The sequence below is a fragment of the Lissotriton helveticus genome, chromosome 5_1 (genome assembly GCF_964261635.1).
Source record: "Lissotriton helveticus chromosome 5_1, aLisHel1.1, whole genome shotgun sequence".
NCBI classification, from domain to species: domain Eukaryota; kingdom Metazoa; phylum Chordata; class Amphibia; order Caudata; family Salamandridae; genus Lissotriton; species Lissotriton helveticus.
The window spans coordinates 593533735-593554867 of NC_136065.1; the positions used below are offsets into that span (position 1 = coordinate 593533735).

Below are 21133 nucleotides of genomic sequence, written 5' to 3' on the forward strand. Positions count from 1 at the left end.
CTACAACTGGCCTTGTTGGATCAAGCCTGATCTTTGGACTGGGTAAGAGTGGTCTGCTTAATTCAGACACTCTGTTCATCACCACCCCCTTTTCTGAATCGTTTTTGGCCACTATAGGTGTGGCAGGGTATACTCAGACATGAGTCCCTTTCTCACTGCTCCATCAGGATTCAAGCAAGCCGGGCCGAAGAGGCTGAAATGCCAGAAACCGGTCCCCGGTAGCTTGTCTCCTTTCTGGTGAAGAATTGGCTTGGTAGTTTGGTCTGCCCTGTTCCCATGATGCACTGGGCCAGGGACAGACTAATTTGCATATAGCTAGGTTCTGAGCTAGGATGGGGCAGTGAGATAAATAACGGTGATGGATCAAGCCCTGATCTTTGGACTGGGTAAGAGTGGTCTGCTTAATTCAGACACTCTGTTCATCACCACCCCCTTTTCTGAATCGTTTTTGGCCACTATAGGTGTGGCAGGGTATACTCAGACATGAGTCCCTTTCTCACTGCTCCATCAGGATTCAAGCAAGCCGGGCCGAAGAGGCTGAAATGCCAGAAACCGGTCCCCGGTAGCTTGTCTCCTTTCTGGTGAAGAATTGGCTTGGTAGTTTGGTCTGCCCTGTTCCCATGATGCACTGGGCCAGGGACAGACTAATTTGCATATAGCCAGGTTCTGAGCTAGGATGGGGCAGTGAGATAAATAACGGTGATGGATCAAGCCCTGATCTTTGGACTGGGTAAGAGTGGTCTGCTTAATTCAGACACTCTGTTCATCACCACCCCCTTTTCTGAATCGTTTTTGGCCACTATAGGTGTGGCAGGGTATACTCAGACATGAGTCCCTTTCTCACTGCTCCATCAGGATTCAAGCAAGCCGGGCCGAAGAGGCTGAAATGCCAGAAACCGGTCCCCGGTAGCTTGTCTCCTTTCTGGTGAAGAATTGGCTTGGTAGTTTGGTCTGCCCTGTTCCCATGATGCACTGGGCCAGGGACAGACTAATTTGCATATAGCCAGGTTCTGAGCTAGGATGGGGCAGTGAGATAAATAACGGCGATGGATCAAGCCCTGATCTTTGGACTGGGTAAGAGTGGTCTGCTTAATTCAGACACTCTGTTCATCACCACCCCCTTTTCTGAATCGTTTTTGGCCACTATAGGTGTGGCAGGGTATACTCAGACATGAGTCCCTTTCTCACTGCTCCATCAGGATTCAAGCAAGCCGGGCCGAAGAGGCTGAAATGCCAGAAACCGGTCCCCGGTAGCTTGTCTCCTTTCTGGTGAAGAATTGGCTTGGTAGTTTGGTCTGCCCTGTTCCCATGATGCACTGGGCCAGGGACAGACTAATTTGCATATAGCCAGGTTCTGAGCTAGGATGGGGCAGTGAGATAAATAACGGTGATGGATCAAGCCCTGATCTTTGGACTGGGTAAGAGTGGTCTGCTTAATTCAGACACTCTGTTCATCACCACCCCCTTTTCTGAATCGTTTTTGGCCACTATAGGTGTGGCAGGGTATACTCAGACATGAGTCCCTTTCTCACTGCTCCATCAGGATTCAAGCAAGCCGGGCCGAAGAGGCTGAAATGCCAGAAACCGGTCCCCGGTAGCTTGTCTCCTTTCTGGTGAAGAATTGGCTTGGTAGTTTGGTCTGCCCTGTTCCCATGATGCACTGGGCCAGGGACAGACTAATTTGCATATAGCCAGGTTCTGAGCTAGGATGGGGCAGTGAGATAAATAACGGTGATGGATCAAGCCCTGATCTTTGGACTGGGTAAGAGTGGTCTGCTTAATTCAGACACTCTGTTCATCACCACCCCCTTTTCTGAATCGTTTTTGGCCACTATAGGTGTGGCAGGGTATACTCAGACATGAGTCCCTTTCTCACTGCTCCATCAGGATTCAAGCAAGCCGGGCCGAAGAGGCTGAAATGCCAGAAACCGGTCCCCGGTAGCTTGTCTCCTTTCTGGTGAAGAATTGGCTTGGTAGTTTGGTCTGCCCTGTTCCCATGATGCACTGGGCCAGGGACAGACTAATTTGCATATAGCCAGGTTCTGAGCTAGGATGGGGCAGTGAGATAAATAACGGTGATGGATCAAGCCCTGATCTTTGGACTGGGTAAGAGTGGTCTGCTTAATTCAGACACTCTGTTCATCACCACTCCCTTTTCTGAATCGTTTTTGGCCACTATAGGTGTGGCAGGGTATACTCAGACATGAGTCCCTTTCTCACTGCTCCATCAGGATTCAAGCAAGCCGGGCCGAAGAGGCTGAAATGCCAGAAACCGGTCCCCGGTAGCTTGTCTCCTTTCTGGTGAAGAATTGGCTTGGTAGTTTGGTCTGCCCTGTTCCCATGATGCACTGGGCCAGGGACAGACTAATTTGCATATAGCCAGGTTCTGAGCTAGGATGGGGCAGTGAGATAAATAACGGTGATGGATCAAGCCCTGATCTTTGGACTGGGTAAGAGTGGTCTGCTTAATTCAGACACTCTGTTCATCACCACCCCCTTTTCTGAATCGTTTTTGGCCACTATAGGTGTGGCAGGGTATACTCAGACATGAGTCCCTTTCTCACTGCTCCATCAGGATTCAAGCAAGCCGGGCCGAAGAGGCTGAAATGCCAGAAACCGGTCCCCGGTAGCTTGTCTCCTTTCTGGTGAAGAATTGGCTTGGTAGTTTGGTCTGCCCTGTTCCCATGATGCACTGGGCCAGGGACAGACTAATTTGCATATAGCCAGGTTCTGAGCTAGGATGGGGCAGTGAGATAAATAACGGTGATGGATCAAGCCCTGATCTTTGGACTGGGTAAGAGTGGTCTGCTTAATTCAGACACTCTGTTCATCACCACCCCCTTTTCTGAATCGTTTTTGGCCACTATAGGTGTGGCAGGGTATACTCAGACATGAGTCCCTTTCTCACTGCTCCATCAGGATTCAAGCAAGCCGGGCCGAAGAGGCTGAAATGCCAGAAACCGGTCCCCGGTAGCTTGTCTCCTTTCTGGTGAAGAATTGGCTTGGTAGTTTGGTCTGCCCTGTTCCCATGATGCACTGGGCCAGGGACAGACTAATTTGCATATAGCCAGGTTCTGAGCTAGGATGGGGCAGTGAGATAAATAACGGTGATGGATCAAGCCCTGATCTTTGGACTGGGTAAGAGTGGTCTGCTTAATTCAGACACTCTGTTCATCACCACCCCCTTTTCTGAATCGAACTCCTGCAATGCGCAAGAGTTCCTGAAGGGATGGAGGGGGGAGAATTCACCCTGCAAAGACTGAGACACCCCAACATGTCCCCTATGGACTCACCTCCTCCAGACGCCTTAACGATGAGAGGAAGGGCGAGGAGGGTTAGACACACTCCCTGGACCTTCATCCTTGCAGAGCCGATGGAAGACTGACACCTCCGTCTTCTGTTCACGAGTGTTCCACCAGGATGGTGCAGCTCCTAGGTTCCCGTGCACTAGTGCTCCCACAGAGCGGAGCAACCCCCTGGCCCCTCTCACCGGTGCTCGTCCCGAAGTGGTACAGGACACTGCCTCACTTGCACTAGTGTTCACAGCAGTTCGGCGCCCTGGACCCCGTGCAATAATGCCCACCGCACAGCAGTCAGCCCCCTGGTCCCCGTGCACACGTATCTACCCCCGACCAGTCCGGCACCCTGGTCCGGAGCACTGAAGTTAGGTAATGCAGTGCACTAATTCCTACCACACACGAACCATCACTCTAGCTCCTGTGCACAAGTATCCACCCTAGAACAGTCCGGCACCCCGGTGCACAAATGTCAACTCCAGAGAGCAGTGCAGCCCCCTCACTCGTGGCTTTAGCGTCCAACCAAAAGTAGTAGTGCACGTGGCTCCGCCCACTAATGCCCACCACCGAGCATTTTAGTACCCTGGCACCGGTGCACGAGTGTCCACTGTAGATCGGCGCAGCACCCCGACTCTCGTACACTAGTTTCACCATAAGGGCAGTTCACCAGTGAATCCGTGCTGCGCTGCCTACTCCAGAGCTGCGCAGCACCGCGGCTCTGGTGCACGAGTGTCCACCTGCGACAGGCACCACTGCCCGGCTCCCTTGTTCAAGCAATCACATCGGAATAATGCAGCCCCTTGGTCGCGTGTGCAGTGGTGACCACCTGAGAATAGTGCACTCGTCCCAGCCCTGCAGTGATGCGATGCTCTGGGCTTCGTCCACGCGCTCTCAGCCCTGGGCAGGTGTGACGCCCTGGGGCCCCGTGCAGTAGGGGCCACGGCAGGCCGGTGGAGCTGCACGACCCCTCCGCTGCTGAGACGTCCAGCGCCGCGGGGGGGCACAGAACAGAGATGCCGGGCACATATTAGGGATGGTGGGCACAGACCAGAGCGACGAGGGGAACAAGCCTTAAATGGGCGAACTTTTCTTACAACTCGCAGGGGGGACAAGACTTGCGCAGGGGGACGGGACACGCGGGGGGGACGCTGCCCGATCCTTGACACCATGATACGGGTGTCATACCCAAAGCAAGAACAGACTACCGGAGAGCTGCGGGCGGAGGGAGGGAGGGAGGGGGGGGGGGCGGGACTAAGGAAAGCTGCGGGCGGGCGGAGGGAGGGGGGGGAAGAAATATACATGGCTTTGTGAGAGCGCACGCTTTATTCAGCATGGATGCAAACCGCTCGGCTAGATGTCAGGTGAACGTTACTGTCATTACTACCACACGGTGCTTCACCAGATCACACGGCTTGTGCAATGCGCAGCGGGGACCCGGACCTGCGAAAGATAAGAGCGGCAGGGCGGCTTTGCAGAGTGCGCTCCGCGGCTCCCTGTGGTGACCCCAATGCCTGTCTGCCCACAGAAAACGAGACGGCCCGATGTGTACACACAGAGACTGCCAGGTGGAGGAGGCTGCGACTTCTTGGGGCGGCTGTTGTTGTGAAATGGCCTAGAGAAAAGCGCCGCCATTTTCTGATTCGGGGGCGTGTTTTTTGCGCCCTGAGTGACAGACGACGTCACAGGGCTAAAGAATGCAAAAAATCACGCCCCCGAATCAGAAAAAGACGGAGCTTGTTTGGAGGGAGGGCTCTCTCCTCCAATGGCTGGCCTCCATTTAGGAAGCCAGCCAATGGTGGAGAGACAGGGCAAGGGGGGCGGGTTCTGAAGCCCCACTAGATGACATTAATTCTCCAGACCGGAAGCTGTGCTTTGCACAGCTTATAGGTCCCGAGACCTAAAAAACAAGCTGCCGATGGCCCTTTCAAGCTGATCGGCTTTCCAGAGGTGATTTGCCTGCGGTGGGGCGTGTGGGGGAAGCAGGCCTAGCCGCAGGAAGCGCCAGGGCACTCTGGGAATTATGCGGGCCATGTACTGGGCCGAAAGAGCACGGTCCGCCTAGGAGCGCGCTCCTGCCTGACCAGATGAAAAATACAAGATGTGCTCTGGAAGGAATGCCCTGGGCTGGGCTGCAATGACGCCGGAATATATAGTGCAATAACTCTGTGTTTAAAGCCTGCCCCGCTCGCAGGATTCGGTGTTTTAATGCAAATATTGAAAAGGGTCCCTTTTATCCCTGTTCTGCGTCTGCTTTGGAGACCACACAGCCTGGAATGGAGGACTTGGCTGGCGCCAAAATGTGCTGGAAACAAAGCTTAACCTGCCAAGTGGCCGCCCTAAAACAGGGAGATTTAAAACCACGCCTGGCTCGCACAACCACACACTGCATTGTGATTGTATGTGCGCCGCAAAGTCTGGGGCCTCTGAGAAAAGGACATGGAGTATGTGTTCTGTTGCTGGGCTAGAGGGAAAATCAGCCAACTTTTTAAGTAAACTGACCCACAGAGGTTATTTTTCTGTATGAGTTTTTGGAGTCCCGTCTTGATTTTTTTTTTCTCTAAAAGACTTGCATAGGAATGAAATTATAAACCCACATTTACTGCTGGTGCATATGTAACTTGAATTTTCAATGTGTACTAAGTACCGACCAGTTAGATAACTACAGTATTACTTCACCAATGGACACTTAGAGCCCTATTCACAGAACTAATTTAAGACAAAATCTTAAACTTACTACCATTTTCGTATTCACAGAAGGCACTTACTCATTTTGGTATTCACAGAAGACACTTACTCATTTTGGTATTCACAGAAGTTAGGAGTCCTACCTTTAGGGCTCCTAAATGCCTTCTGTGAATACAGAATGTCTTAAAATTATGATTTTTCTCAGTTTAGGAGTCCTAAAGTTAGGAGTCCTAACTTTACTACTCCTAAACTGAGAAAAATCCTAATTTTAAGACTTTCGGTATTCACAGAAGGCATTTAGGAGTGCTAAAGTTAGGTGTCCTAACTTTACTACTACTAAATTGAGATAAATCCTAAATTTAAGACTTTCGGTATTCACAGAAGGCATTTAGGAGTTCTAAAGTTAGGACTCCTAAATTCTGTGAATACCGAAATGAGTAAGTGCCTTCTGTGAATACCAACATGGTAGTAAGTTTAGGATTTTGTCTTAAGTTAGTTCTGTGAATCGGGCCCTCACTAACTATGCAAAGTCTACAATTCATGTAGGGTCAGCGTGTCAAGGGGAGGTATTCCAACATCCCCCGGGGGAATCAAAGAGCCCGATTGCAGCTTGGAGCTGCAAATGCGGCTTTTTCTCTGGAGGGGAGCATCGATCCTGTAAGTTCAAAACTTTAAGGCCCTGGTTTTGAGTTGCACTTTACTGTGGTAAAATCACCTGTATTTGTCACTAGAGGCCCGTTCCCTGCCAAAGTGGTGAGGCGGGCCGGAGGAGGGTGGGAGAGAGGTGGGAAGGGGAAGGGGAAGGGGGAGTTCAGGGATACCATTTTTTTTTACATTTACTGAACGCCGCCGCCGCCAACACCTCCATCTCCCGACGCATCGCGCTCTTCCTGTTTCTGGGCACAGGCTCCCAGACTGCACTGTGGCCAATCCTGCGCTCCATGAAAACAGCATCGGGATTCTCCTGAGCGCTGGCAACTTTCGCTGCCAGGCAGACTGGGAGACTGTGCCTGCTCTGTCCAACCCAGCAAAGCAGCTGAGGGTGGGGAGAGCTTCACTGCGCATGAGGGTTTGGCCGGCCTGAGACAGCAGGCCAAACCCTCATGCGTGGTGAAGGGAGTGCACTACCACTCCCTCACCAGCAGTGTCATCCCCTGGACCCACCCCCAGGACGCGACAGAGTCCTGGGGATTAAAATAATGGAGGGGCCGCCGCTGGTAATTTTAGTATTACTGGCTGGTAAAATTGCGCCAGTACCATGCAGTTACGAGTAAGACCCCATAAAACTGGGACATACTGTGTGGGACAAATTTTTCTGGGCATAAAACCACACAGACTCCCCTATTCCTGTGGTTCTACTACACACATTTACCACCTGCTCTGAGCAGGTGGTAAATGTGTGTGTAGGCATGTGAGTGTTGTGTGTGATGGAGGGTAGAGGAGGGCAGGGGAAGTTTTTTTTATAGCAGGGGAGATCGTTGTACTCTCCCCCAGTAAAAAAAACAACAAAAAAAACACAAATAGGGAAGGAGGCTTAGCTGCTGCCCCAGCCAAAGCCTAATGCAATTGTTGTGGCCGGAATATTTGACAGGAACAATCATACTTGTTTACCTCATGCCCAGAAAAACTGGGTGAGGTAAAAACCAAACATCTCACAATTGACTGAAACAAATTTACAAATAGAAGCAAGCGTCAATTTCGCTCCACCTAAGTCTTAATCAGAATATAAGTGTACAGTTCCAGAGGACATCAAAAAGCGACATCCCACTCAAAAGTAACCTTACCTAAAGACAAACAACAGTCTCAAGCCATCCAACTGTGTGCCTTACTTGCACACAGTGTACCTTCAAATGCTCTTTAGTTGAATTAATAATTTATGAACGTTACTGTTTTGATATTACATGTTGATGCAGGAGCTCAGCTCAGGTTTTACCTCCAAAATCTGTACTCTGTAATGTAGACTGTAGCTGGGAAGAGGGGTGAATACATTGCATGTACATGTAGAGTAATTCATTCTTGAACTGATCTCTCTTTAAACATCTAGGGCCTCATTTATGAGGCCGTGCGTCACTTTTACGCCGCCGGTGCGTCACTTTTTGTGACGCACCAGCAGGGTAAATAATGTGCCTAGTTGCATCATATTTACAAAGTGACGCATCTAGGTAGATGCGTCACTTTGTAAACCCCTGCGCCACATTATACCTGCGCCAGGTATAATGTATGCAAGGGGGGCGTATTGACGCAAGGAAGGGTCGTAGAAGTGATGCAGTGAAATCTAAGAGATTTCACTGCGTCACTTTTAGGACGCCGTTGCGTCAAAATCTTGCGGCTGCCTCACAGCACGCGTAAGACTGACGCAGGCCCTTTCACATGGGGCTTGCTCCATGTGAAAGTGCGCATTGCTGGAGTTGCGTCACTTTTGTGACACACTCCAGCAATGCGTCACTTTTGCGCTTACAGATACGTCAGAAATACTGACGTATCTGTAACTCCCTGCGACAGGATGCGTCATACTGTAAATATGACGCATCATTGGTGTTGCAAGGAGTGCGCAGCGATGCATCACTTTTCATAAATGAGGCCCCTAATACATACATGTCTGCTCACATCAGCGTTCGCACTCAGGATTGGAAACATAATTCTGCATCTCACTTCAGCAGCACAACATCCAAAGCTATAACCAGGGCCAGTGGAATGATGAGATTGGCCAGCCTCAGCAATTTTCGCATAGTTATAGATTTGCAGCATTTGCTGCATAATCCATAATCTGCTGCATAATCTCCTTCTAGCTCAAATGGTTCAAAAGTTACTAAAAATGCTGAGGCACGTGTTCCAGCATGGTGGAAGCCCCTCTTCAAAACCTGACTGTTCAGTGTTCTGTTGCTTATTGCTCTATTTGGGTGTTAAAGTGGTATTAATGAGGTGCCACCAATGTACAAACAGTGTTACAGAGTTTAAAAATGACGAAATAATGAAGTAATACTATAACAAAATGTACTGCACTTTGCCGCATAATTTGCCTTTTCATGCCGCATAATTTACTCAACCCTGCCATGTGGTTTATGCAGCACTTATCTGTTGGGAAATGCCTCAATTCCTCAAACAGACCAGTTGTGTCCGGCTGTTGATATTAATTATGCACTCAGAATGTGGAGCTATCGTTTAAGATCTGCATATGGGGAACGAGGATTAAATAAGCACCAAAACCAGGTTGAGTGTAAAGCAGTATTGCAAGTTTGGTCCGTCCCTCCTCAAAAGCGCAAGGGAGCAAATGAACCCTAACTGGGTGGGAACATGTGCTTACCTCAATCATGAACAAGTCGCAGGTTGCAAACACGCGCTCTTGTGTGACCGTCAGCACCCTGAAAGAGAGGAGGTCAACAATGAAGTGCAAAATAAATCATTCTACAACCCTCACTGGGTATTCACACCGCTGACTGCCACACTGGAAGTAAAAACAGACGTCACCCAGGCAGATTTGACTGTGTACCCTTAGGCAATAGGTTAGTAGTGTATTCCCACTCGGCAAGGTGAATGCTGGAGGGTCAGGGTGGCCTCAGACACACCCCTTCTGCAGGACATGGTGTCTGTTCTGTGGGAACCAATGCTCGTCGTGGACTCCGGAGATGGCACCTTCCAAACCAGGAAGTGAATGGGTCACATAAACATGCAATAGATTTACTGCTGATGCAGTGCTTAGGTTTTAAAAATAATAAGTGCCAGGACTCGCGTCAGGAGGCCGCTGCAGCTCGCACCACCCTTAGCTCCTGCCAATGCTGCCAATTACAGTAGCAACACAACTATTAACTATCGCACTGATACAACAGAGGCAATTCAGACTGTTGGAGGCCCCCGAAGCTCAAAGAATGGCATGGACGACATGCATTAGTTATTTTCAATTATTAAACAACTGTTAACTTACTCATCTCTAAATCACACAAACAGCTGGCTGTTGTCACAAGTGCCATTGTAGAAAATCAAGTGCCGGTGCCGAGCACTGGAAATCACCAGCTCAAATTAAGCTCTGTGCTGATGATTGCTGCAATCTGTTTATCAAGTGTCTTTTTATATTTTTTAGATGGTGGGTGTGTACATAACATTGTATTTTGTGTGTGCAGTTTATGTATGGATAAAATGATCTGCATGAATTCTAGTAATACTTGTTAGTATTAAATATACTGCTATGGTAGGTTAACAATAGCAGTCTCTCGGTTGGCATCTGTTTGCTGCAGTGCATTCAGTGGGGAGATGGTGGCGGTGTCAAATTGGAATTGTGGATAAAGGGGTGTGCTTAAACGTCACACTGCTTGAGAGTCATTGGTAAAGGGGTCTCTACAAGCACTGGGCATCCTTTTCGTAGTGCGGGAAGTATCTGTGCCACTTCTTTGCCACCAGAATTTCATTTAGAACAGACTTTTTAACTTTTTCTTTCAACAGGTTACATCTACAGATTTACAAAACATCCAGGGCAGTGCTTAATTTGTAAAAATGTAAGTACCAGGCATGGGCGTAGGAGACACTAAATTTCTGGGGGGGACAGGGTCAACCTTGGGGACTTTCCAGTGACCCTATACAAATCGCCCATTGTGCGAGACCGTACGCGCGTTAAACGTATACAATCGCATAGTTATGAAGAGAAATATTGAGAAAGGCAGGCAAGTAGTCACAGTCTGCAAGTATGCTTTATTTTTATTTACATTCACAATAAAGACCAAATGGGAAAAAAATATGTATATGAATCTTGCATCTTCATGCACCAAGAAAACAAAGGCGGGACAAAAAAAGGAATAATAAACTAAACGCTCTTAGCGACATTCCTACATCTCAAAATGCAATATGACAAATTAGAAATTGTTTTTCTTGCTGCAGGAATCTGTTTTAAAATTATGAACTTTATTTTGAAAATGTTTTGCACATAATTATAGTTGTACCATATTTGCCCCATAATTCATCATCTACTGAATAATCTGACAATTTTAACTAAAAAATGGTTTGTAGCTCACCGGGATCAAAAATTACTGATAAAATGTGACTTATGTTGCTGCAAAGTGAAGGGCCCTTTGCAAAGGTTGACTGGTCACCTTTCTCATTGCTGCATTTGTATGTTACACTGGTACTAACGAGGCAAAATATTTGCAGAGACTGGAGGTATGTGTAAAAATGTCAAAATTCACTGGAAGTAACTTTTTCCTTAAATTATTAATTGTTCCCCTAAATTAAGAATTTTAGCCAAAACTAAAGTCATGTGTTTTTCACATGTCTTATAAAAACACATGTAATGTGTGTCACAGAACATATCCAATCACAACAGGATTTTGGTTTTCTGGATCATTCTATTTTTTCATGTCAGCTGATTTCATTGCTGTTTTAGTAGTAGTAATTCGCCCCCCACCCCCTTCTCGGACGATGTCACTGTCATGTCATACCTGTGAAATAAGACCAATTAAGTACGGAACGGCAAGTTTCACTGTTGTCTAAGCTGCATGCCAATACATTTAGTTCACAGCAGCACCAACCCACATGGCTGGGCTTCACCTTTGAGGCTTTTGGATACAACGCAAGGGTGGGCAAAGAGACTAAAGTGATGAGCTCAAGAAAAAAGCCAGATACCAAGGAACAGGAAAAAGTGGCTGAATACCAGCACAGTCCCACTTTCCTTTGCAGTGAAGGGTGTTGCAGTGACAAACAGCCTACAATAACACCAGTGTCTGTGAGGGGCTGCTTGCATTCTTGGGTCTGTGCTGAGCACCCCCAGCTGCTCAGAGGCCCCAGCTGACGTGGTGTTATGTACTGAAGTCTGTCACCAGGCAATGTCGGGCCTAGACAGGCCGAAAGACATGAAACCTTTTGAGTGCAGTGCATTGAAGGGTGAGTGATGTCGGTGTGAGTGCAGGGTGAGCAGTGTGCCTGTGTGAGTCCAGGGTGAGTGATGTCTGTGTGAGTCCAGGGTGACTGATGCCTGTGTGAGTCCAGGGTGAGCAATGTGCCTGTGTGAGTCCAGGGTGAGCGATGTGCCTGTGTGAGTCCAGGGTGAGTGATGCCTGTGTGAGTCCAGGGTGAGTGATGTCTGTGTGAGTGCAGGGTCAGCAGGGTGCCTGTGTGAGTGATGTCTGTGACAGTGCAGGGTCGGTGATGTCTGTGTGAGCGCAGGGTGAGCAGTGTGCCTGTGTGAGTCCAGGGTGAGTGATGTCTGTGTGAGTCCAGGGTGAGTGATGTGTCTGTGTGAGTCCAGGGTGAGCGATGTGTCTGTGTGAGTCCAGGGTGAGTGATGTCTGTGTGAGTCCAGGGTGAGTGATGCCTGTGTGAGTCCAGGGTGAGTCCAGGGTGAGTGATGTCTGTGTGAGTCCAGGGTGAGTGATGCCTGTGTGAGTCCAGGGTGAGTGATGTCTGTGTGAGTCCAGGGTGAGTGATGTCTGTGTGAGTCCAGGGTGAGTGATGTGCCTGTGTGAGTCCAGGGTGAGCGATGTGCCTGTGTGAGTCCAGGGTGAGTGATGAGCCTGTGTGAGTCCAGGGTGAGTGATGTCTGTGTGAGTATAGGGTGAGCGATGTGCCTGTGTGAGTATAGGGTGAGTGATGTGCCTGTGTGAGTCCAGGGTGAGTGATGTGCCTGTGTGAGTCCAGGGTGAGTGATGTCTGTGTGAGTCCAGGGTGAGTGATGTCTGTGTGAGTCCAGGGTGAGTGATGTGCCTGTGTGAGTCCAGGGTGAGTGATGTCTGTGTGAGTCCAGGGTGAAAGATGTCTGTGTGAGTCCAGGGTGAGTGATGTCTGTGTGAGTCCAGGGTGAGTGATGTCTGTGTGAGTCCAGGGTGAGTGATGTCTGTGTGAGTCCAGGGTGAGTGATGTGCATGTGTGAGTCCAGGGTGAGTGATGTGCCTGTGTGAGTCCAGGGTGAGTGATGTCTGTGTGAGTATAGGGTGAGCAGTGTGCCTGTGTGAGTCCAGGGTGAGTGATGTGCCTGTGTGAGTCCAGGGTGAGTGATGTCTGTGTGAGTCCAGGGTGAGTGATGTCTGTGTGAGTCCAGGGTGAGTGATGTCTGTGTGAGTCCAGGGTGAGTGATGTGTCTGTGTGAGTCCAGGGTCAGCAGGGTGCCTGTGTGAGTCCAGGGTGAGTGATGTGCCTGTGTGAGTCCAGGGTGAGTGATGTCTGTGTGAGTCCAGGGTGAGTGATGTCTGTGTGAGTCCAGGGTGAGTGATGTGTCTGTGTGAGTCCAGGGTCAGCAGGGTGCCTGTGTGAGTCCAGGGTGAGTGATGTGCCTGTGTGAGTCCAGGGTGAGTGATGTCTGTGTGAGTCCAGGGTGAGTGATGTGCCTGTGTGAGTCCAGGGTGAGTGATGTGCCTGTGTGAGTCCAGGGTGAGTGATGTCTGTGTGAGTCCAGGGTGAGTGATGTCTGTTTGAGTCCAGGGTGAGTGATGTGCCTGTGTGAGTCCAGGGTGAGTGATGTCTGTGTGAGTCCAGGGTGAGTGATGTGCCTGTGTGAGTCCAGGGTGAGTGATGTGCCTGTGTGAGTCCAGGGTGAGTGATGTCTGTGACAGTGCAGGGTTGGTGATGTCTGTGTAAGCGCAGGGTGAGCAGTGTGCCTGTGTGATTCCAGGGTGAGTGATGTCTGTGTGAGTGCAGGGTGAGCAGTGTGCCTGTGTGAGTCCAGGGTCAGCAGGGTGCCTGTGTGATTCCAGGGTGAGTGATGTCTGTGTGAGTGCAGGGTGAGCAGTGTGCCTGTGTGAGTCCAGAGTGAGTGATGAGGATGGGTGAATGCTGGCTTAGTGATGTGTCAGGGAAGGGTGAGTAATGGGTCTATGAGTGCAGGGTGACTGTGCCTATGCGAATGCAGGGAGAGAGATGTATCTGTGGAAGTGCAAAGAGACTTGTCTGGCTACTCCCAGAGATGTATTGGCCAAGATACCTCTTTCTCAAATGTGCTTAAGAATGCACCATTTGCCCACTCTTTTTTCAAAATGTTCTCGTGGGAGAACCCCCGAATCCCCCATAGGTGGTTGGGCCTTGCTCGCTGCGAGCGCTCGTCACAGTGGAGCAAATACGCCTTACCACTTTCAAATGTCACCAGCCGCCCCTGCCATTTAAATGAAAATACACTATGAAAATTACAGTGTAGGCATAAGGTGATCACATATCATTTCACACACTGACAAATCTGAATACACAATGTAATACAGCAATGTCTAGCACCATCCCCTAAATGAATATTAAAAAAAACCTTTTGACCTAATGTCAGATGTGTCAGTACGAATCTAGTTATACTGAAAACATTGACAGTCTTAACTATCACAGTAGTTTAAGGAAGAAAGTCTTGAAAATTTCCAAAAGGCTTCCTCAGAGTTCTTAAAGAACACTACAGCACATCAACACAGAGCATTATATAAGTGTCCAATCTGCGGCTGGGCTGCGCCGCGCCGCGCCCGAGAAGAGACCTGCACCTGGTGTGCCCAGAGAACCAAAGGGGTGTGCGGAGCTGCGGCTGTGTGAGGTGACCTGGGGCCGCGATGTATTCACTCACTGCACTGACTGCATGCCAAGAACAACGGTGCGGGACGCTGCTCACAAATGGACAGTGCCAAGAATGACAGAACAGAAGGTAGCGCTAGCAACCCCAGCCTATGCGTTAAAAACACACGAATGTCCAATTTCGCACAACAATCTCCAAAATCTTTTCCCATCTTCCTACCTCGCAGATATTTCATTCGCCCCTTGAAAGCCTTGTAAGTGGCCGTCTGATTAATTCCCAGTCCTTATGAGGTTAGATTTCTCACGTCTGCGCTCATAAAACTAAATCTACTTTGTAAGCCTCATTCACATAATTAGAAAAGTATCACATTTAAGCAAGAATATTGAGCCACAATGCCCGTGAATAGCCGAATTTAGAGACAGGCCTGCAAACACTAGTCCGCGGTGACATTTACACAATTCCAATCTATAATTACAGAAACACGGCGTGAAAGGGCCCTTTGTTATCGGGAGTTATTCAAAGTGCGGAATTAAGACAGAACATACGTGGGCACAATTTAAACAAAATGCGATGAGGAGAGGGCTTTCACGCACTATAAATAAAAAAAAATAAAAAGCAGCACTGGCAGCAGAGGTGAGGGCGAGGCTGCTGAGCCGAGGCTCAGGCTGCACTCCAGACTCCACTCAGTCACAACTTGTAAACCCCACACCCCCACCACTTTCAAATGTCACCAGGCGCCCCTGGCAATGCAGTGTCACAGCTCTTGCCCCTACTTACAAGTTAACCGAGCGTCAGAGCGTGCTGCTGCCTGCAGCCCTTCTGTCTTCAAGCCGGCAACAGAGAAGTCCGACGACGAGGTCAGGTCAGCCAGCAAATCAACCAGAGTACTGGCTACAGGCAGCTGAGGTGAGAATTAAATCATTCCTGGAGCCTCAGGGGTGCTGCGCCACACTAAGAGTTCAAAAGGGCAGAGGCAGGGGGGCGAGTGGCCTCTGACGTCACCTTATGCTGTGACTACCGGATCATTGGCGGCTCACAGACAGGTAACTGGAGAGGCGCCAGGTCAAGTGCAGGGCCATTGATCCATAGTCACAGCATAAGGTGACGTCAGAGGCCACTCGCCCCCCTGCCTCTGCCCTTTTGAACTCTTTGTGTGGCTCAGCGCTGATGGCCTGGCTGATGGCCTGCCAATCTCCCTCTCAGGAGGTAGAGGGGAAATTTGTTTGACCCCTCGTCCCCCCCCACCCTTGTCCCCTGTGTCCCCCCCACTCCAAAATCTGGGGGGGATATGTCCCCCGCGTCCCCCACAGTTCCTACGCCCATGGTACCAGGGCTCTTCCCGGGAGGCCACTGCAGCCTGCACCTCCCGATACCCTGCCAGCGCTGCCAATGACAGTACCAACATAACACCTAACCATTGCATTTCTTCAAGTGTAACAATTCAGACTATTTCAGGCCACACAAAGCTATAATAATGTCATGAGAGTATGGTAGTAATCATTTTCAATACATATTGATTTAATAAGCATTATTTTTGTGCTTATTTCGAAATTAAACAAGCATTTACAATGCAATGGTTTCGCCTTTTGAAAAGTTTGAGCTATTGGCATTGTAAATGACAACATTTTTATTTATGTGTTGGTTTTGAAAATAAATAAATAAATGCCATTGTCATTTACAATTCCAATAGCTTAAACTCTCGCAAATGGGGCAGGGCCATGACGAAGTTGTTGCTTTTGAGTAACTACACCAATTTTCAAGAAAATGATATAATGTTACACTGGAGCATTCTGCGCAGGTGAAGGCAGAGCTAGGTCTTGAAACCCACTTCATACCCTCATGCACCCCTGGAGAGTACCAACACTGTAAGCAAGGCTGTGCTGCTTCATGATTTTATCGGTCAGTTTATAACTGTAAATATGTTATGCACACAGTCTTCAGATTACATACATCTACTAACAAAACGGGAAGACCCCACACACTGGTGTGAGATGGGATAGGAGAACCAATCAATGTTATATTATCCAAAAGAGGAAAACAGCGACACTTTAAAATCCAAACACCCTGCGGCAGCCCAGACATAGGTTGATTAATTAATCGCTTCTGTGAAACTTGAGAAAAACCAGCATTTAGGGCCGGAGCATCAGGGCAGCGTGCCCTGGCCGTGCAAAGGTGAGCACATACATTTGTATTTGTTTCTAAATCCATTCTAATAAATACACTGCAAAGGGAGAGGGTGTAGGTTCTTGAGTGCAGGTCCACGGAGATTACAACATAAAACAGATGCATTGGTATCACCCAAGCAGCTTGTTATTTTGTCAAATTGTCTGGGGATTACCCTTGAGAATGTAAATACTAGTGATAAAACGAATTCGTTTGGACAGGAACAACGCAGATCCGATGCGTAGACTTGTGCGCCTCGGGCTCTTTGAAGCAGCGGAGCCATGACACGAGGTGATTGACAAACTGAGGGGTAAATGGCGCACCTGCAGGTCTTGTCATACTGAGTATATGAGAACGCCCATGCAAAAAGTAAGTGTTCGAAAATACGCAGTTACTGGCACAGTTTAAAAATGTTCTTAATGACCGAAGGTGTCACGAAGTTGTGTTTTAGGCCCGCCCCCTGACGATTTCCATCTCTTGATGCCTGCATGTTTATATCATTAGAAGCTGCCTTCAGACTCGCGCCAAGTGTAGAATTTTCAACATATGAAAGCTGTTGCTCCCAACAGTGCTGTATGTTTAGAAAAGCCCACTTGCCGTGGCGTTGCGCAAAAGGAGGCCCCCCACTTGCAAAAGGATGCGCCTCACTCACGGGAGAGCATCTCACGCATACACCTCACTCAGAGAAGGGCATCTCGCCCACATCCCTCACTTGAAAGGGCATCACACGCTCACAACCCCTCCGTCCTCGGCACTCACTCAGGCAGAAATACTCATTAGGCAAGCCCCAAGCCGGCCAGGAGACCCAGTCGCCTCACCCATCAGACCTTGCTTAAACGGTCATGTATTTCTCGGGCGGAGATTTCAGAATAATTCAAAATAATTACAATATCTACCTTTGCCAAACAGTTTGCTTTTAAATTCTTTTTAGTGGGGATGGGGAGAATGTGTAGTAGTTTTAGATGCGCAAGCTGGTTTGCGTTGCGTTTTTTATATTTTGCATTTTTTTAAATTCATTTGTGTGCTCCTGTTTTCCCCGAAGTGGTCCCTTGCAGAAAAAAATAACATGATTGTGGAATTTATTTTAAAGTGTGGTATGTGTGGTATAAACTCCACAAACATGTCCTGCATGCACAGGGTGCAATCTTTGGTCACCGTCGCTCGCGGTCCACGGGGGATATTTCTCCGTTTTTACATACTTCGTTTAATGAAAATGTGCGGAAAGAGACAAAGAAGACATTCTTTGACCCGCGTTTCGTTCTTTTTTTGTGGGGAGCGCGATTGGGCAGATCTTCGATTAGAGATGCAAATGGGTCTCTTCACCCCAAGGCCGGATCGGCCCTCGAATATTTTATTTAATTTGTAAGTTTGAGTCCTTAGATTTCTCCGTATTGAAAGCCAGTGTAAATTCCCAAGCGAGGCGAAGTCTGTCCAACATACCGATACATTTGGGCAGTGGTCGTTAAAATCCTCGGGGAGGGGGCTCCGGGTTGAGCGGGCCGGGCGAGATGGATGTTTTAACCAGGGCTGGGCACTGTAGGGGGAAGTTGGATGGGCGGGGTCAAAGCGTTTTGTGAATACATTAAGAGACAGTCTCAACCTTTGGGTGGGAAGTCAGGGGTGAGACAGAGAGAAGAGGATGAGACACAGGGGGGTGAGAAACGCAGACAAAGAGCAACGGGCGTGGGTGGGTGAGACTAGGCAGTAAGCGAGAGACAGGCTCGAGGACACAGACGGGTGTAAGTGTGAAACAGGTCTAGTGAGAAAGGCGGGGCGGCGAGTGAGACGGGTATGAGGTGCATGGGTCTGAAGACGCAGGTCACCGGTAGCCTAGTATAATGCGTGACACAAGGAGAGGTGGGCAGCCTGGGCGTGAGACAGCTTGCTTCAATATGGTGTTAATGTTAGAGGCAGAGTGCAAGGGACTGAAAACAGGGAGGGTGTGAGTGAGTTGCTCAGTAAGAGACCCTGACAACACACTTAAGGGTCGAAGCTGTGTCAGATAGAACACTGAGGGGCAGATTTACAAGTCTCTTGCGCCACTTTTGCGTCATTTTTAACGGGGAAAATGACGCTAAAGTGGCGCAAGGGGTTTGTAAATCTGTCCTCAGTATAGAGTGAAGGAGAGACATGCACGCTGAGTGAGTAGGAGAAATTAAAACAGTGGATCAGTAAGAGAGACAAGGCGCCATGGCAAACAAGGTACATTTGAGATTCGGGGGGCGTGTTTTTCGCCCTCTCCCCTTCTCATTGGCTGGAAGGTAAAATTCCAGCCAACGGGAAGAGGAGAGGGCGGGACTTAAAAAAAGACCCAGAAACGCCCCGAATCGCGTCAAGGCGGGCCCTGAACTGAGTGACGCTCCTCTCCTCCAATGGCTGGCCAGCATTTACGAGGCCAGCCAATGGAGGAGAGGGGCGTGTTCAGGCCCCCATACTACAGACATAAGATTTCGGCTCCGCCCACTGCCGAAACCTAAAAACAGCATTACCATGTGGTGGACAGTTACTAGAGCTGGTGCTGACAATTAAGTGCCGGTGCTGAGCACCGGAAACCACCGTCACAAGTTGAGTACTGATCCAGGGTTTCTCCTACCTCCCTAGGGCATCAGCATCAGGCTCAGAAGTTTTTGTTTGCAGGCTCCACATAAATCCCTCTTGGCCAGCCAGTTCTCTTCCTCACACATTGCGAACATTTTTTGCAAGTTGGCAATGTCTGGCTTAAAACACCAAAGGTTTGCTGCAGTCTGAGAATTTCAATGACATGAAACAGGCTTGGGTGCAGTGGCGGCTGCTATTTACTGGGAGTGGCAGGGTGGGGTTGTGGGGATGGGGAGGGTTCTAAATGGAGAAAAAAAACAACAAAAAATTACTTACCTTTAGGACACCTCTCTCTCCACTCACCGCCGCCGCCTCTCGTTTCTGGAAGAAGGAACAGGAAGCACACAGGCTCCTGACTCCTGTAGCTAATCACAGAGCTGCAATGCAGCACTGTGATTGGTCTATTGGCCGTGAATCGGCGCTCAGGCAGGGAATGGGAGCATGGGGCATGTTCTGCACCCAGGTTGTAATGCAGCAAACCACTCCTCCCCTGCCAGCCGAGCCCTGCCACGCCCGCACCAGGAAAGGAAAACTGAAAGGATAACACTAGTTATTCTCATTTTCGTTTTCTTTAACTACTGATCACAGAGCAGTGGGGCCACGCTCCTTCGCCCTAGCGGAGCAGCCACCACTGCTTGGTTGAAAGAGAAAGTCCATGGATGTTCCAGATTTCAGTTCACACATAAACCTACCATCTCTCCCTGCAGTGGTATAATAGAAACTTTGTGGTCAAACCTGACATATATGTTGAGAGTGCTCAGAGACTCCAAATACCCATCTCATCTGTTGTCGCTCACCCCAAAACTCCTTCGTTTTTATGGCAGTCGGATTGGGTGTCTGGAGCTTCCAGCAAGTCTCAGATCCCTCAGTTTTAATGAGAGCGAGGTTCTGACTTGCTCCCTTTGTAGGGGGACCTTGCGGTGTTCTGGTCTTTTGTGGTGTGAGACCCTAAGGGCATTATTAGGATGTCCGCCCGCCATTCCGACGTAAAAAGGGCCCACCCGCCATAAGTGCGGCGGTCCCGTTAAGGTGATTAGGATGCATTTTCAACATTGCGGCGGGTGAGGCTTTCAGCACCACCTGCCGCAATGCCAAAAATGCATGTTGTGCATTTGCATGCACAACGTGACAGGCACCGCGCAGTGCCTGCCATGCTGTGCATGCAAATGCAGGGGGGTACCATAGGTACCCCCCCATGTGCACCCCCCACCCCCACCAAAATTCCTGGGGACCCGCTACTAGCCCCTAATGTCAAGGACCGCACGCCTTAAGGCAAATCCCCGTGTGTATCGCGATATGGGTGGCGGTGTCTAACAGACACCACCACCATATTAAAATCTTTTAAGCCCGGTCGACTCATCGACCGGGAGGGAAACAGGCGGACGGTCTTTCCGTACGCCGTGGCCCCCCCATCATAGTAATATGGCGGGGGAAATGGCTTGAGGGTGGGAGAGAATGTCGGGCAGATCGCCACCGCCATGCGGGCTGTGGCGATCTGCCCAACATTCTAATTGACCCCTTCGTTTTAACTACAGCTGGGACTCTGTTACCATTTGAACCTTCAGATTTAATCACTGCTGACTTCTATGTGCCTAAGGAGGATGTATTGAACACTGAAGGACATACCTTTGCATGGAGAGGCAGCAGGCGGTATTTTAGGAGATATTGAATCATGGAAATATCATGTGAAAAAAGGGCCTGTTATGCTGTCAGGTTCAAAGATCCGGTGATGGCACACCCTGTGGTGGTGTTGGGGGTTTGAAGGGCATGTGGAGTCACTTCTGCTAGTCCTTGCAGTGTGGTGAATTGACATCCATGAAACCTCCACAGTGTGGGGACAGCCAGTGAGTAAGTACATTTGAGCAATAAGAAAAGTTATTGCAGAATTGTCTGGGATTTAATCTTGTTATAATATTATGGGCTTTTCGGC

General features: G+C 49.2%; 1 protein-coding gene across 1 annotated transcript in view; it reads right to left on the reverse strand.

Moving 5' to 3' along the window:
• LOC144754759 (L-threonine ammonia-lyase-like) overlaps positions 1-21133 on the reverse strand; it is a 279218-nt gene that overhangs the window by 14763 nt on the left and 243322 nt on the right. Inside the window, exon 11 of the mRNA XM_078642948.1 lies at positions 9286-9343. Coding sequence (XP_078499074.1) covers positions 9286-9343 — 58 coding nt within the window. The remainder of the gene's footprint in view (positions 1-9285; positions 9344-21133) is intronic.